The sequence below is a fragment of the Falco biarmicus genome, chromosome 7, assembly GCF_023638135.1.
Source record: "Falco biarmicus isolate bFalBia1 chromosome 7, bFalBia1.pri, whole genome shotgun sequence".
In the NCBI taxonomy this organism is placed as follows: domain Eukaryota; kingdom Metazoa; phylum Chordata; class Aves; order Falconiformes; family Falconidae; genus Falco; species Falco biarmicus.
Genome location: NC_079294.1, coordinates 71,863,397 through 71,880,824, shown reverse-complemented (window position 1 = coordinate 71,880,824; position 17,428 = coordinate 71,863,397). Strand labels below are relative to the sequence as shown.

Here is a 17,428-nt window from a genome sequence, read left to right as displayed (position 1 = left end):
GTGATCACACACACAGACTGTGTGTCATTAAATAGTTGAAAGAGTCTCATATGGTTTTTTTGTTAGTGTTTTATTTTTAAAAACAGGTGAATCCACTTTTTATACATCATTGCACTTCAACAAATACACAGAACACAAGTTCATGCATCTACAGTTACGCACATCATGAGAACCCTGTTAGGTCTATTTCTACAATCTTTAAATCATGAGAAATTACAGTGTCAAACTAAAAGAGTATAACTAGTTGCATAGAATATCACCATGCTGTAACATTTCATCATTTAAACAAAAAAAAAATTATAAAAGTTTGCCTGAATTGAATGTACAAGAATATGTTGAACACATCAGTGCAAAAGGATTTGAGAATTTACATGAGTTAACAAAAAAAAAATCACTTAAAAAGCAATCATATATATATATATTTATAAACTGAAGGTTTGTTTTTGTTTTTAACTGCATTCCACCACGTTGAACCATTCCAGCTTTTAAAGTCTGATTATAGGACACCCAAGTCTCTCTATATAGGTTAAGCCCTTAAGATAATTTCAATTTATATTACTTCTTTAAGTACCAGAACAGTATAATTCTCTCATCTTTCAGACATACAGTAAGGAATGAATATCAGCAGCTTAAAAATGAAACACAATTACTGTAGTTTGGTTCTCCCCCTCCCCCAAAATATAAATATATACTGTATATATTTTTAAGTTTTGCTGTACTTTACAAAAAGTATCACTAGATGGCAGCGGTGCGTTTTAGAGCTTTGCCAAATTTAACAGCTACAGGAAGTAAAAAATGGCGCATGCTGAACTGACTTACTACTACTACTACTGTTTAAATAGATGAAAAGGGGAAAAAAAAGCAACATTCACAGCACATCAAGCCCAAAATAGTTTACACCTTCTACACTGAAGCATTATTTAAAATTGATCTGGCTAGGTCATCCTTACAGGAGAGGCTAAATAAGGCATGCTTTAGACAGTCATATTGTTGCTCACTTTAAAAGGAAAAAAAAAAAAAAAAAAAAAAAAAAAAGACAGAACTGGAGTTCTAGAACCAAGAGTTCCAACCCTTAAATTTAGCAGGTCATATTGCCATCAGTCTCTCAGAAACTTAAAGCTCTAAAAAAGAAATGAGAAAAGGTGCTAGTCAATGCCTGGCAGCATTTTCAACATCCCGTGCCATTAAGAACGTGCAATCAAAGCGCTTAACATCCATTTCGGTCTTAAATGCAGAGAGAGGCTTCCCAACCAAGGCTGGCTTCCAGGTTTTAAGGTTGAATGAGGAAGGGTTTGGGGGTTGGGTTTTTATTAGCAGTAGCAGTGACTATGTACAGTTCGACAGCTATTGGATCATTAAGCTACCTGCATATTTTATGAAAACAACCTTTTGATAACCCCCCAGTGCGTGGTGAAGCCTGGCAGGAAGGGGAGTGCTGCCCCCTGAGCGCCTGGTAGCTTGGGAATACACAGAACGAGTGACTGTTACGCACCCCAACCACTACAGAAAAAGGAGGAGCTTAGCCTGCCCGGTTCGGAGATGCGTGCGAGCCATACTTACATGATAAGCATTTTTAATTTGTGTTTCTCTGGCGTAAGTTTTTATCTTTATGATTGTTTGTAGAATTGGTTTTCCTAGAGAAAGAAATAATAAAAGAATGCACCAAAATCAGTCACAAGTGTAGGGAACAACAGCTTTGCACACGCGTGAAACCATTTCATCCTTCCACCTCTTCAGTGGCTGAAGGCAATGCAGCCTCTGGACCGCATGTCTTGCCCCCTCCTTGCCCAGAGCAATGCACCCCCACGCCCATCACTTTGCTCCCTAGGCTCACCGCAGCCTTTTTACAACTGAAGAAGATTGTTTGGGTTTGGGGTTTTTTTTTTTTTTGCTTATGATTTTATAAGTAAGTATCAAACCGGCTACAGCAGGCAGCCGGGGAAAGCACATGTCACTTCAGCACAAATACTTCTCTCTTACTCCTTCCGGATGTTTTCCAAGCAAGGCCCTTGCAGAGAGCACTTCTCTTTACTCCAGCGTAACAACCCACAAACCAAAGGGTCCGCTACCATCAGCGGTGTCACCCAAAATGTCAATCCTACGTACCGTGAACTCCCATAAACCCTCAGATTAAGCCAAGCAATATTTTTTTCTTAAAATGCACTTACATTGGCCCAGCTGGTTCATCATCTGCAGAAAGAATTCCGATGCAATCCAGGAAAAGACAAGGAAAGAAAAAGAGAGTCAGTCTTTGCACCGTACGCCAGCTGAACTGCAAACAGCAAACTGATCTATCTACAGCGTTAAAGGCCATTCCACTTGGTAGTGCAAAGATTCATGAAGTTATTTTTCTGGATTCAAGTTTTAATGGCAGGTATGTTGCTTCAATGGTTTTAGTTAACACTTTGAATGCTTGTCATGAAGAACTGCAACTGTAGCGGACAGATTGTTGCAATATGGTCAGACTCATCTTGTCCCCAAGTTCCAGTGGTTCAATCTCATAAAAAATAGATGAGAAGACAAACCAACGTTTCAGTTGTAAAATCCTGCTGTTTGTTTTCTTGCATTCATTTTTTTTTTTTTGTTAAATGTATCTTATATTTTTTTAAAGCCATTCTTCAACTGCTGATGGGTCACTACTGGTATATACACCACAGGGTATATACACCATATGCTTATCTTCCTCCATGGATGATTTAACCTCTACATACTCCATTTTTCTCAGTGTCTAATTAGAAGGGACCAGGTTAGGCAGAGGCCGGAGGTGCAATACTTGATTCAAGTATCCAGAGGCAGTCCTTGGGCAGCAGCAGGCACTGCTCGTGTGTCCGACAGAGCACAGGGCTCAAAGCACCAGGAAAAGTCGGGGCTGTTGCAATACCTCCAGACACCAGACTTCAGCTACAGGAGACTGACAGCATTGTTCTGTCTGTGGCTCTTGGCAAAACCGTTCTCGCTTAAGAATTGAAAAAAAAAAATATCTGCCAATGAGTATGGTTTCACATTAGCTCTTTCATGACCAATTGAACTTTTTTTTTTTTTTTTTTTTTTTTAAGGCTAACACACCTTATTACCTTATTTTGCTCTCAAGCTGCAGTACAGAAGACAGAAGTGCGTTTGAACAGCAGTACAAAAATCGATCCAGAAAGTTAACACTCCTGTATTTTGGGGAGACCAACTCAGGACCTGCCATTTTTGACATTCAACAGTTGCCGTCCCTCCTTGTGCTAGAGGGAGTTTTTCACTGAAGTCTTTAAGAAACTCTCAGCAGGATTCCACAAGGGTGCTTAGTGCACATGAAGCAGTTATGGAAACTACAGTCTTAACAGTGTAGGCATCCGCATGAGCACACGCTAGGAGTAATGTCGGTCAGAGGGGACATTACTCCACCTGTACCTTCAAGGCAACGGATAGGCAAAGCCACCGCTAGCACAGACAGTGACCGGAACAAAAAAATATTTCAAAAAAATAAAAGAACTAACCACAAATCAAGAGCTTTACAGCCAAAATAACACACTAGCGACACACCAGTGTCCACAGAAGTCCATTACCAGCAACAGTACACTATCAGACAAGATACAGAGAGAACTAGGACTAGTAAGGACAACCAGACATCAATGTGCTGTTGTATATACAGTGGAGATATACAGACACACATCAGGTACTGAAACACAGAGCACGGTAGAGTAAATCTAGAACTTCCTTCCACAAGTATCTTTTGATTCACAAAAGATCTTAAAGCAGGCTGTGCTTGCCCTCCGCACGTGGGGTGGGAAGAGCCCTTTGTCCCCCAGGTCAGTACTGCTACCGATGCCGTTCTGCTTTAAGACTCTGCTGCCTCAGCTTTCTAACAAGCATCATCGACATCTTTGAGAGTTTGTTTGGGTGGACTTCAGAAATACCAGACTGCACCATTAAGATACAAGCTCTCTCTTGCTAGAAAATAACCATTTTTCCTTCTCTGTTGAAATATTTCAACGCCTAGTTCAGGTAAGTAGTTTTGTGTGTTTAAAAAAAAAAAAAGATTCATATATATAAAGGCTGCCATGGGGTGTTTTTCCTAACAAAGATCCAACAAAAATGTCTATTGAAATACTTAAGATTATACGGTGGATCACCACCACTCGTCCCTTCCCATCTATCACCTAAACAGATAAAATAAGCCCGAGGAGGGAGAATTTCTCTGTGCATTACTATCCTGGTCAGCCATTCACCTGCTGGCAAAGCACCCCCAGAACAGTACAGACAGAGACCGAAACCTTAGCAAAACCAGGGGGCAACAGAACAACAGAAAAATAAGAAAACTAAGACTAAATAAAGATTAAAAACAGCAAACTGAAATCCAAATTAGTTGTGAACGTGAATGAAGAAGTTTTAAGAAAAAGTGTTAACATTATGACTTGTGCGTTGTATAGACTGAAGCGGAGATTAAACAAACTCCAAAGCATGCAGATCTCACACTTACCACCATTTTTTTAAGGGTATGATGCAATTGAAGGGGGGGAAAAAAAAAAAAAAAAGAAGTCATAGTAACCGACAAATATCAATGTAACTCAAAACCTTTATGCCAGAAGACCTGCACTAGCAACCGATAGTCTCTAACAGTACGTGAAGCCTACGGCCGCAGAGAAGGAACACCCTCCCCACAGCGTGCTGCTTCACTCCGTCCCGCACCACTTGCGGGTCAGCTGCAAAGTTCGTAATGGATCACGCTGAACCCCCCCTTTGCAGGCATTTGCTTTTGAATTTGGAGGGGATCTGCAGGCTCCAACACCCCCATTACTTGTATTATACAAGATTAAAACAAAACCAAACCCCAAACAAAAACCACACCACACCCAAAACCAAACCACCAAAACCCAACCAGCCAAGACTTTCTCGCAAGTACAGCGATGACTTGCTCAGCGTTGCCCCGGCCTGTGCATTTCTGACCCGAAAGGTTAGAACTGCTACTGTCTTTAACACATCGTGTCACACACAGAATCAAGCCTTCCAGGCAAAAATATCTGGACATTAGAACTGCAGGATGATGACAAACAGATTTGCTTAGTTCCTCCGCTTGTATTAACTGTCTGGGAACGTAAGTCACGCTTTGGCAGTCTGAGAAGGGGGCTGTGTTTTGTGGCCCCTCCCAACTTCAGCCTTAATTTATAAGGCATTTTAGATGTGACACAGTTGCTTTCACCTCCTTTGGAAGGCTACGGGCCTTACCTTTACTATCAAATTAATCTTGTGTAGCCTCTTATGATGGGTAGAAGTTAAAAATGAAAAGCTAACGGGTCCTTCCAGCACTAACATTCAAATTTTTGCAGCCAAAGGGACTCTGCTTCTGCTCGTGCTTCAAAACCTGCCCAGAGGAGCCGGACCAGGAGCCCTGGCCACAGGGCAGCCCCCAGGCCTGCCCTCACCCTCGGCAGCGAGCGGGGCAGTATCAATGGAAGTCGCCCATGGTATAAAAGTTCAAATTCTGTTCAAATACTCGAAAGGAAAAGCCAGCATCTGTGGTATCTCTGGGGTCCTGTGTTACAACTTTACAGCCTCCAGAGAGTAATTTTCCTGAGCCATCACAGAGCCTACTGGGGAGTTTTTATATTTAAAAGCTTGCTTAAGATCTTGCTTTCTGGGAAGAGAAAATTTGACAGTGGCTTGAAAACTTTTGAGAACGTTTATAAAAATTTAGATGTGTTTGCCCAAGTTGGAAAAAATCAATTTTTAAAATATTTTTTTCAGTTCTTAATTTGTAAAGCATTGAAAAGGCTCCACATGGAGCAGTCGAAGCGGTCCACAGCCACGCAGGACCATGACGCCTTCGCAGGAGGCAGCTGTTTGCGGGGACACACACGTTACAACCTGCAGTAACCACTTAGGGCTGCGGCTGCACACTCAAAGGTGGCAGTTACCACCAGGACGAACGCTGGGTTTGGAGCAGTGCTCTTACCTTGGCCTTCCCTAACCGGAATGCTTTGGAGGGAGGGGGAAGAAGATGTGAGCAGAGACACTCGCCTTGCTCCACAACGCAAACCAGTAAGAACGAGCCGCTGCTCTGAAGCGGAGCGAGGGCACGGGCGAGCGGCAGCAGAGGCTCCCTGGCCAAGGCTACTTACATCAGACTGGAGGAATTTGGATCCATAACAGCATCTAACAAAGCAGCACACAATGGCCCAGGGGAGCCAGGCTGTTCAGTTACCGCTGTGACATAGCGATGCTTGCCATCAGGTATGGCCGGGAGCTGCACAGCCTCGCCATGTGCCTCTGACAGTTTTCTCCCCTTTATGAATTTTAAGGATGGGAGAGAAAGATGCAGGCAATGGGGGCAGGGGGGAAAACCCCAAAATTAACTCACTATAAGGTAAACCATTTCAGTGAAAACATTTTGTTCTTTAAATTACTTACAGTAATAGCAGGAACAGGGAAAGTCAAGAAAAAAAGAATGAGTATTAGAAAGAATGTGGGGATATGGATGGAGCTTCTGCAGAGCCGGAGCAGAAAAACATTTATGGAAAGTCTTTGTACTAAGCTGAGAAATGAGAAAGGGAAGAATGAAAAATGTTATAAACACAGTCACCTCGCGGCTTTGAACTGAAGATCACGTAGAACACGGAATTTAAAGTAAAAACTGTCAACATTCCTACAGGGGAATGTAGCCAAGAAGTTTTTACTTTCTACTTACCCCAGAACACACCCTTTAAAACAGTGCCTCTGCTAACTGCAGGCTATTCGATCCAACAACAACAAAACCTACTTTCTTTAGGGATCTTTGAAATACTACATTCAGGTCACAATGGCTCATGGCTGTCTATCAAAAATAAGCAGCTTAAGCTATACGACAGAGGAATAAAAAGCTATTTGCTTCCTTTTCTTGTCAAGGGAAGCCCAAGCAACTTGCATTCTGAGCAAAATGCATCAGCAGTCCCTGCTGAGACCGTTTCCCATCATACATGCAGTGATGCGCCAGCGTCTCTGGCCTCAACATGCCATGGTCATGCAGCTTTCATCACCAAAAGCCACTGGAAGCTGCACGTTATTCACCCACTCTTCATTCTACAAAACCTAGCTGCTCTCTGGAGAAGGTATATGATCCATATATTGCTTCACCATTGTAAAGCAAGTCAACACTCTCATTTTGAAAGAGCGCAGGAATTCAAGGGCCATCTGCCCTCCCTTCCTCCTTTCAGTACATAATTTGGATGCAGGGGGGCTCACACCTGCGGGCAGGTTACTGGACGTACTCCCTGCAGTCACCTCCCCTCCCAGGAGGATGAGAATGCCCCTAATCCACAGGCACAACGGCAAGAACCTGCACTGGGCACCCACCAATGCCATCTTCACACCATTTCTGGTGGAAATACAGATTTCACGGGTGCAAATTTCCTTCTTCTGCTATACAGCAGCAGGAAGAAAAAACAATCAAAAAAAAAAAAAGAGTAAGCCGACAAATCTGAATTATGTGAAGGAGGAAACATTAGCAAAAGAGCTACTGAGCAGCCCTGTTCCATGGCATAAAAAGCAGTTCAACTAAACGCAAAAAGCAAGGTCCATGCAAAAAAACCCCAACAAACAAAACACAAAACCAACAAAAAAACCCCAACAACAAATGACAACAAACTGCAGTGAGGAAATGCCAAAGTTAAAGTAGCACTCTTGCTCTTCCAGCATGGCAGCACTTCTAGATGGAGGTAACACCTTTTGTACAGCCAGCGAATATATCGTGTCTTGTAACACACAGCCCTTTGTCCCCCCGAGCTCTGAAACCTAAGCAGCCTCACCCTGCAGCTGAGCAGTAAATTGAGAACTGCTCCAAATTTAACCAGGTTATCTGTCACTCTACCCATCTGCCAAGAGATGAGGTAGTTGGCACGCTGAGGCAGGTAATTTTTAGCTTGTGTAACATGGAGACGAGAGAGAGGGAAAGGGAATTCAATTGTCTTTATTTTGGCTGGCCAGGTAGAGTTCCCAAGCACTCTGGAAAGCATCCCAGACACCTTCCAGGACACAGATAATGTTTCTCTCTGAAGTCACATCTCCCACCAGTAACTGGGTGCTCCTGTTCAGCATCAGTTATCAAAAGTCCTTTTTGGCACTTATGTTCAGACTCACCAAAAAGGTACAGCCCTCAGGCCTTGCCTTTTTTTTTTTTCCCCTGATGTAGCTGTAAGACCACTCTATTTTCTCTGAAGTTCTTACAAATACACTCTTGTGCGTATACAAGTACACTGCAAATACAAACACTGAAATTACTTCTCTGGTTTGTTGAGGTTTTTTTTTTTTTTTTTAATCAATACTTCTGAGGTTTGTCTGAGAATGTCATACTTCTCTACAAACAGTTCTTCCATCAGGGTAGAGTGGGAGGGACCCGCAGGATTTCCTGTCTCACTGCCTTATGCTACATTGAACTGGAGGATTCTTTGGAGATGCAGAAATGCTAAATAGTTGAATACGCTTCTCAAGAAAGAGCAGCAAGATGGGCTGGAAAGCAGCACTCCAGCGAAGACAGACTAGTAGGGCTGAGAAAAGTAAGAGGACTCCAATTAAGCATGCCTGTTAGTGAGGCCTGGAGCAATCCCACTCCAGCTTTCTGCCTGGGCTGGTTTCATCCAAGGGAATGAACACAGCACACCCCGAAGGGTTGCCTGTAACTTGCAGAGGCTTAATGAATCCAGCCCTAGAAACTATGTCACCGGGTACTGCACGAGGAAGAGCCCAGTGTGGGCACCAGCATCTCCCAGCAAGACCCAAGACAGTTCAGCTGCATTCCATCCTACAGTGTTATCAGCCAGGCTCCGCACGGGCTGCGGGTGCACTTCCAGGTGTCAATTTAACAGTTTCTTCAGCTCCAGAGAGGCTTTGGTTTTTCTGTATCTATACAGTGGACGTTACCATATTTAGCATCACTGTTCTTCTCCAAAACTTCTAAAGAAATCCTTAAAAGTGTCCTGAATTAAGTCACCTTTGCACTAGGTCTATGCAGAAATCCTCACTCCAGAGATCCTCCCAACAGGACAGACATTAGCCAGCACGTCAGCGGACTCTCAAGGGGAAAGCAAACCTGACTGAAGGGAGACCCCGTCTCCGTAAGGCAGGATCTGGGGGCACCCCATGGGCCACTCTGAAGCACTGCAGAGGGGCGAGACTACAGGTAAAAAGCTTGCACCCCAACATTTAGGCTGTTTACTGGTAGCAGACACCGTATCTGCAGCAACAGACAGCCTGCAGCAGGAGGATGTACCAAGCGCAGTGGTAACGATCCACTAGGCAGTGGTCCAAGGAAAGATGCAAAATGGCCATCCATCCTCAGACATGGCTGGGATTTTTTGGCTGCTTCTACCTGCTACTCCAGAGCAGAGGAAGAACAGAGAAGTCTAGTGAGTAAGGAAGCTCCAGAGTTATTCTGCCACAGGGAGTGGGGTGATGGTGGGGAATATGAAGGAATCTAAGGAAAAATCTGGAGTGGTCCAAGGACAAAATTCACATCCCAGGAAGAAGAGCCATTCAGTGATGTTACTCTGCTGATGGGGCTACCAGGCTTTTTACCCTGTTAGCAAGGAGGACCCAAAATCTCAACCATTATTGCTGCAGCAGCTTCATATGAAGATCTGGCACAAGCACAACCCTTGTCCTAAAAGCTCAACCCATCAAAACCAATATTTTTCTGGAAAAAAAAAAAAAAAAAAAAATCAGAAAACCATCTGATAGCTGAGAGATCACTGCTCTTGCCAAATAAGATTGCTATTAAGTAATACAGTGCTTAGAATACTATCTGCATGAGTTGCTCGCTCACCTATAGACTCATTGATGTTACCCACTACAGATCACCACAGCATGCGGAGGCAGATGTATGATTTTGCAAGCAGAGAGTTTCAATGCCATTGCATTAAAACAATAACTTTGGCATTTCGTTACAATGTATTTGAAATAAGAATAATTTAAGTAAAACATCCAAGTGTGAAAATCAGCAAAACTATCAACGATTTCTCACATATGCATTTGTAAAGTGCTCCTGCTTATTAAGAGAGTGTTTCCCACCACGGTATCACAGAAAGCTCCAAATGCCATTACAGAAAATGCAAGAGTACCCAAGGGACTCAAGTCGGCCTTCAGCTGAGAACATGTTATACCGACTGTGTCTCTTCATCCAGGCAAACCTAATGCACAGATACTGGCTGTGATATGCAGTATTAGATTTTGTCCTCCAAGTGGACAGGGAAAACTATTTGTCCACCACAGAGGTGCATCGCTCTCCAGGACTCAAGCTTAGCCGCCTTCACAATAACAGCAGACCGAGCAAGCAGATTTAGTAACCTCAGCTACCTGGCCCATCATCTAGGACACTTCCGTCAGAGATGATGAGCCTGGCTCCCTCAGGAGTGGCCAGACCAACCAGGAAACCTTCAGCCTTTCAAGCAAACGGGTAGTGAACTCCTCACAGCAACGTGTGCTTACCCACATTGCCGTGGTGGCTGTGCTGCCGTCTGGTCAAGTCAAAGCCAATTTCTATTGCATTAAGTCTGTTTGAGGCTGTTTGCAGTAAATATTTACACATCAAATTACAATCTGGTATCTTGTTTCAGTCCTCGTGAAACTTTATCAAATGAGATTCTGAAATGCAGGGAACTATGACCAGCCACCACCACAGAGGTGTGATTCTCCCCAGCCACCCTGAGAGCTAAGCTAGGCCAGTGCAGCCTAGCAATAAGTGTTCTCTTGCCTTTCTCCCATAAATTATCTTTTTCAAGTTTTCTGGGCTGGTTGAGAGCCACTTCGAGGACAACTGCTGGCGGTATAAACCCCTTAGCCACTGTGAAGCTGTTAGTTATGCAGAGGAACATGCACTACACAGTTTAAATTTTGTTGGATACACACCTAGACCAGTCTCAATGCATGCTCTATAAGCAGTTAGTAAATGCTACTCAAGTGGTTAAGATCAAAAGCTAGTTTCCTCTAGGTATGCACTACTTAAGACTGCTTTGATCTGCTACAGAAGTGATCCAAGCCTCAGCCATTCTCAAAATATAAGCACTTATTATCTGTTATGCAAGATTTATTTTTTTTCATTCTCTGGAACACAGCTCAGGAACCACGCAGTTGGTTTTGCCCAGACTTCACAAGCAGGTCACTGTTGCAGCACCTGTATTTTCATCTCAAAAGGCAAACGTCATGCTGCACTGTTACCAATCCCTTGCACAGCTTGACTAGTCACTGCTGCACAAGCTAACTTCCGAAGGCAGCCGTGTGGTACCTGCCACGCTAGAGGGCTCATTCAACCCTGGAAGACACCAGTGATTCAGCGCTTCCCACACTGACTCAGCACGTTGCCCTCCATGTACTTTAAAGCACCTGCTCCATTAGCTGGATGCATCATGCTCCTCCAGCACGATGGCACACCAGCCACTTCGCACATGGATTCCTTGGACAGGTTTTCTTGATAAACACTGTAGTAAGCAGCTGGGTGTCATGTTAAAACCTGTTTCTGAATCTGGTTCTTTCAAATCCTTATTTTTAGCCTCAAACTGACCCCTCCCCTATCCTTTAAAGAGGAAGGTATGCAGAAGCAGCTCAAAGATGAAAGAAACAGTTACTGGTTTTTTGTGTGCCAAACACAGTTTAACTAATTAGTGTTACCATCAAACCTGGCAATAAAAACCTAATCTTTAGAAATTATAACTCAGTGGGTATTACAACTGGATGGTTTCCAGAGCATTCCTTAAATACAAGTTCAGTTACACACCAAAGTAAGAGCCCTACCCCTACTCTTTTAACATTGAAAACATGTTTTATTTTTGAAGCATCTCTGCAGTCCCAATCCCTTTAAGCATAATGTTCCATCACAAAACCTGCCCAGTGTCCAATCCCAATGCCATACGGAGTGAGTGCCATCCTGGATTAGAGTGTTTCTGGTTCTCTCCCCGCCCCCCGTACTGGGCTGATGGGCAGGATTTCTCAGGGCTAATACAGCAGGAAAGAGACAGGAGCACTAGACCCCTTGTGCAACAAAAGCTTTAAAGACAGTGAAACAACTGCCCTCCCCCCACACAGTCTGAGATCTCTGGGAAATCCACGCAGTACTGGGACCCTCTGCACCTCCTGGGCTTAATGTTTGGAGAGGGAACAGATGAGAAAGCAAAGATCTCTGAGCTGAACAAACTGGGCTGCCGGTCCTTCCTGCCAAAGCCCCACTCCGTCCTGCTTCCACAAGTTCACTATGTATTTTGGTTTGGGTTGGGGTTTTTCCTCCTTACAAGCGGCTTTGAGCACACTTACCGTCTGGGACTTCATCCGGCCGCTTCCTTTTCTCATAAATAACTATGATGACAACGAGGATAACGATTTCTGCCAAGATCCCCAAAAAGGGCCAGAGGGGAGCCAAGTGGCTGCGGACACGGAGGATGGTTGTGACTGAGACAGAGCCGACCTGGTTGGTTGCATTGCACTGATACTCGCCAGGATCCTCATTTATCTGTAGGTTTGTGATGCTGAGCTCAGTGTAGTTGTCTTTATTTAAAATAAAGAATCTGCCAGAGGAGTTGTTGATGTCCTGATAAAAGGAGAAATGTGAAAGAGGAAAAGAGCAAGAACTTTATTAAGTTCTGGTGCCCCTTCATTTGTATGTCACGGAAACTAGAAAAGATTTGAGGGATTCTTGCATAGAGGCTGGTTCCCTAACACACCAGAAAAGCTCACTACTAGCGTTTATTCTGTATCTCTTGCTAAAGTGAACTGTGCTTCAAAGCAACAACAAAAAATGCCAGCTTAACTGACAACCTGTATTTTCATCCTACTTAAACAGTATCAGCCATAAAAAGCCAGCAGTTGTGATCACTTAAGCTACCATGTTGTGTTCTCAGCCTTTTGCTTCACGAGAAGCCGTTACACTCCATTCACCAGTTAACAGCAATAAGATGAAACAGGTCGACCTAAACAGATGAGAGAAGTAACAGGAGAGAGGATACATTCCCTAGCAGAGGACAAAACAATTTCAATGTAGAGAGGAAAAAGAAAAGCAGTACCAGTTTAGATTACACTGCCTTAGATAGTATTTTCTAACTATTTAAGGTACAGCGGCCCTAATAAAATTTTCCCCTTGCTGTGCTTTTAAAAGAAAGAGGCACTGCTCACAGATTTGTGGTCAGGGCAGCCTAGGCCACCAACTTCAAAAATATTTAGAGAAGCTGGAATTCAAGGTGCCATATTTGTCCTACATTTGAAAAAGAGACTTCCAGAGTTGCTTATGCTTAGAGAATTAAAAAGGAGCAAACTTTTACGAAGTATGGATGTCTGATCTTCCTGAAAATTAATCTTGGATGAACTTATCGAATAACCTCACCAGAAAGATGGCGTGAAGGGAAACCTGCACACCACCACAGTGGACTGATGACTCACAGCACTTGTTAAATCACTTGTATAGCACTGTCTTATAAAAATTTAAGCTCACACTTAACAGTGAACAACCAAACCAAACTGTTTTTTGATTAACATTTTTTTCTTCATCTGTCAATCAAATTTCTACCTCTGGCAGATCATGCAGCAACATACAAAACAGGTGGGCTGAAGGGTTTAGCAACTTCCAGCTTCTCTTCTGCTATTCCAATTACTAGTCAAATTCTCTTTGCTCACTAGATCAGTTGCTACATGGAAAAAATATCCTCACTTAAACACTAACAGGTATCACTGCAACTTCCTCATATTAAGTCTTGTGAGCTCAGCCAGTAAAACTGGAAAGCAGTTTGAGAAATTAATAACCAAATGCATTTTTAAATCACATTTCATAACTCACATCTTGCAATTTGTAGCAGATACCCTGAACACCACACCTCTCTGCACAGTTCCTAACTTTGCCCAGCAGCAATGCAGTCGGCAACTCTGTTCACACAACAGCAATAGAAATAGCCACTTGGTACTTGCTGCTGCTGAAAAACCTTCGCTTCACTCACTAAGGTATCAGACTTTTGAGGAACTCCATTTCCAGAAGTTACAAGGCACCCTAAAGAATATATCCCTAAACCCAAGGTGCTCGTTTCCTTCCTTCCTGTGGGTTTGGCAGGTTAATACATACCTGACTCCCCAGGTTTCTTACCTCAAATACTCCGTTGACCTTCTTGCGCCACACCCACTCGGGATGCGGGAAGCCCACGGACTTGCAGTACATAAGGGCCTCCTGCCCCTCATTTTTATTTTCACTTCGCTTGTGGCCAGTGATGTCAGGAGTAGCTACAAAACAAAAGAAAAAAACCTGTGTTCACAAGCTGCTCTTTAAAGAGAGGTATTTCAAGCGCTGAGAATGTGAATAGAAAATAAGCCACAAGTTCCCTGGAAGCTGTTCCTTTCCCACACTGAGTCGATCTTACAGAAGAAAAATTGTGATTCCCATGTCTCTCCAAACAGCATCTCAACCGCAAGAATGTCATTCAGACTTGATTTGCCAGACAAATTGACGGACGAGGGAGGAATCTCAACATCGAACTTGATTTATGTACCAAAACCCTACAAAATTTTGATGGCCCAGCTGTTCCCTAGTGCAGGAAGCCGAGAAACATTGACGTCCCCGTCCCCACTGCTCAGGAGGTCCCTGCAGCTCTGCAGTACCTTTTCAGCTTTGAAACAGAGCTGTCAGAGATTCTGGTTACAGCCTGCCCATCGCATCAGGATGCCAAACTGATATTGCCTTAACATGAATTTCTGAAAGATGAATCAAGGTATCCTTCCCTGCAGCAAGATTTTAGATTCGGTCCACAGACATGCTGTGACTTGTGAACGCTCTCCGATTGTTACGCCTCAGTGACACCACTCCTGGGTATCTGCAATCAGAAGGCAAAATCCCTCCAACACAGAATCATTTTGTTTAGCCTATATACAAATATATATATTTTAAGGAGGGTTACAGGTGAAGCTGGGCAACTGCAAGGAAAACACAGCCCTGAATACCAGCAGAGGGTCTTCTGTAATTGATTCATCTATAAATAACGTCACTGCTGTTTGTCACAGCAGCCCCTTGCAGCCTAATACCTCACGAGAGATTACGATGGATCAATGGACTGCCTGAGCTGAACCTTCGCTTAAGCAGATGGCTTTGGTGCTGTAGTGACCACCTTTAAAGCCCATTCGCTTTCTAGCTTGCTAATTATGCCACACGTGGCCTGCTGTGTGATCGCAGGATACTGACCTGTTAATCCAGCCAAAGTCCAGCCAGAGCGCTCCAGGAAAAGGCTCCCCAGACACTGGAATTTATTACAAGGGCCTATTCAAGGAGAGTTCCCTTTACCACTCGCAACCCCTACAAGCAGGTAGGGGGTTTTGGCAGCTCATCTTGCAGCTGCAAGCTAAAGGAGTTAAGCAGATTTCACAGTTCTGATCAGCTGCAGCTAAGACCAAGCAAAACATCTTGTGCACCCAGACAGCATCAGCTGAAACTGCTCTTCCCAAAAATTACATCACAACTCTGGGAAAATGTTCAGCAAGTTTAAAAGCTAAAGGAATTATCACATTTCAAAGGCAAGGGCTTTTCAGATGCAGAAGGCACCCCATGCTTTATTCCTGCAAGATTCTTTTTGGACAGTAATGCAGCCGATTGACAATGTTGTTAGAGGCAGAATTAAAATAAGCTTCTGAACAACAGAAAAATCATGGCTGTAAGAATACCTAAGCTACAGCGTTCCTTAGTATGTGCATATTCACCCAAAAAACCACCATCAGGAGATGCTGACCAACCTAGGCTTTTCTCAAAATGCCTGTGTACATTCAAACAGGATTTCCAACACGTGTGAGTTCTGCAGAAGTTCTGATCATTTGACATGTAAAGAAACACGCACTTACCACTTACAGAATTATTACACTCAGCTGCATTTTTAAACACCTGATTTGCTCCTATTCAGGAGCAGCCAGAGCTGTCAGCATGCATTGACAGGCTGAACAGATCCTCCACAGTGGATGCTGCTGCAGAGGACACAGAGGCCAGCTTCTTAGCAGAGATAACTGCCCACCAGAAATTAAAACTAAATCCAGGACTTCTGGTAGAACCCTTAAGGAAGTTATGTCATTTTATAATAATTTTAATGTTAAAAGTTCTCTTCCCCACCCCCCAGCGATATTTAAGTAAACATCTTTTCAGTAGGGAGCTGAAAAAGAGCTTGTTACTTAAGAAAAATACTATGGTTGTATCATCCTGTAAGGAAGGTGGTGAAGGAAGTACATGAACAGAGTCTGTAAGTATCCACACAGGCAAATAACGGCTTTGCTAATGACACTGAATATACATGATCATACAGCAGGACCGACAGATGAAGCTAGACTAATGCCAACTAATTGCAAGATGATGCTAACCATAACCATGATATGTAAGAACAAGGCGCTAGGCATTTTATTTATCTTTAAGAAAACTGACACTTCAAATGTATCTTCACACATCAAACACGAAAACACTTTGAGAAACACAAGACATGAACTGAACGAAGACACCAAATCCTAACAATTCTCTGGTCTTGTGCAAAAAGAAGCTGCCAGCTATAGAAACTGAAGCAAGCTGGAAACAATATATGAACTGTTTATATATAAACTGAAGCAAGAACAATCCATATTTGCTAAGTGATCACATTACCTATTTCTACAGGGGGCAATAATACTTGGAGGAAATTAAGTTTTCAAGCTGAAGGTCTCCAAGCAGAAAATATATCAGCTTTACAGTTGAGCATGCTGCGTTACATCTTCAGGATACTAAGCACCAATGTGCACCTGCATCGTCCTTTCAAACCATCGTCTGCAGCTTCAAAGAGGAATAAAAACATTTATTCCTAAAGATGGTGTTCCAACAAGAAGTGAATTTCATCTTGTGATCGACTGAAAGGCATCATCTCTTCCTTGCTAGGCTTGGAAAGTTCTCTTACGCAGGAACTACGTAAGCGCAGCGACTTCCCTGCGGTTTTTGCTTAGTTGAGGATGATATGCAGAGATCTCATCCAACGTAATGAAAACGAAAGGCCAGCAGAAGCAAAGCACAAGAGAAAGATTTAAGGTGGCAAGGCGACAGTTCCAAACTGGCACCGAGGGGCTGTCAAAAGCGATTACAAACTACCCCCATTAGGAAAAGAAGAAATAGGATCCAACAGCTTAAAGTTGAAGCCCCACACAGTCTCCATCTGTCAGCACTCCGTTTTTCACTGCCATCTACCAGCAGACAGTGAGGCAAAGCAGAGCCTTGCAGGGAAAAGGGTACAGTAAAAGTCAGCACTGCAGCTGCCCCACTTTTTCCTGTAAGGTTGCTAAGAAAGAAAGAAGGAAAGCTTTCTAGGACACCTTACCTTCTACCGCAGGGTGACCTAGTGTTCTCCTACAGCCAAGTGATAATTATATTTCTTTAAGAGGAGGACATTTTGCCAGGTTATCCCAATGAGAGCATAAGTGCCAAGAATACATTCTTCTCTTCCCTTGCTGGGCACGG

General features: G+C 43.4%; 1 protein-coding gene across 2 annotated transcripts in view; it reads right to left on the bottom strand.

The window, feature by feature from the left end:
• Positions 1 to 51: 51 nt before the first annotated feature.
• Positions 52 to 17,428, bottom strand: part of NPTN (neuroplastin) — a 59,710-nt gene continuing 42,333 nt past the window's right edge. For both annotated transcript variants that reach the window (XM_056346369.1, XM_056346370.1), the window contains 5 exons: positions 14,072 to 14,205; positions 12,259 to 12,532; positions 2,169 to 2,190; positions 1,561 to 1,634; positions 52 to 1,121 (listed from right to left, as the gene is read on the bottom strand). In XM_056346369.1, coding sequence (XP_056202344.1) covers positions 1,574 to 1,634; positions 2,169 to 2,190; positions 12,259 to 12,532; positions 14,072 to 14,205 — 491 coding nt within the window. In that variant the 3' untranslated portion in view covers positions 52 to 1,121; positions 1,561 to 1,573. The remainder of the gene's footprint in view (positions 1,122 to 1,560; positions 1,635 to 2,168; positions 2,191 to 12,258; positions 12,533 to 14,071; positions 14,206 to 17,428) is intronic.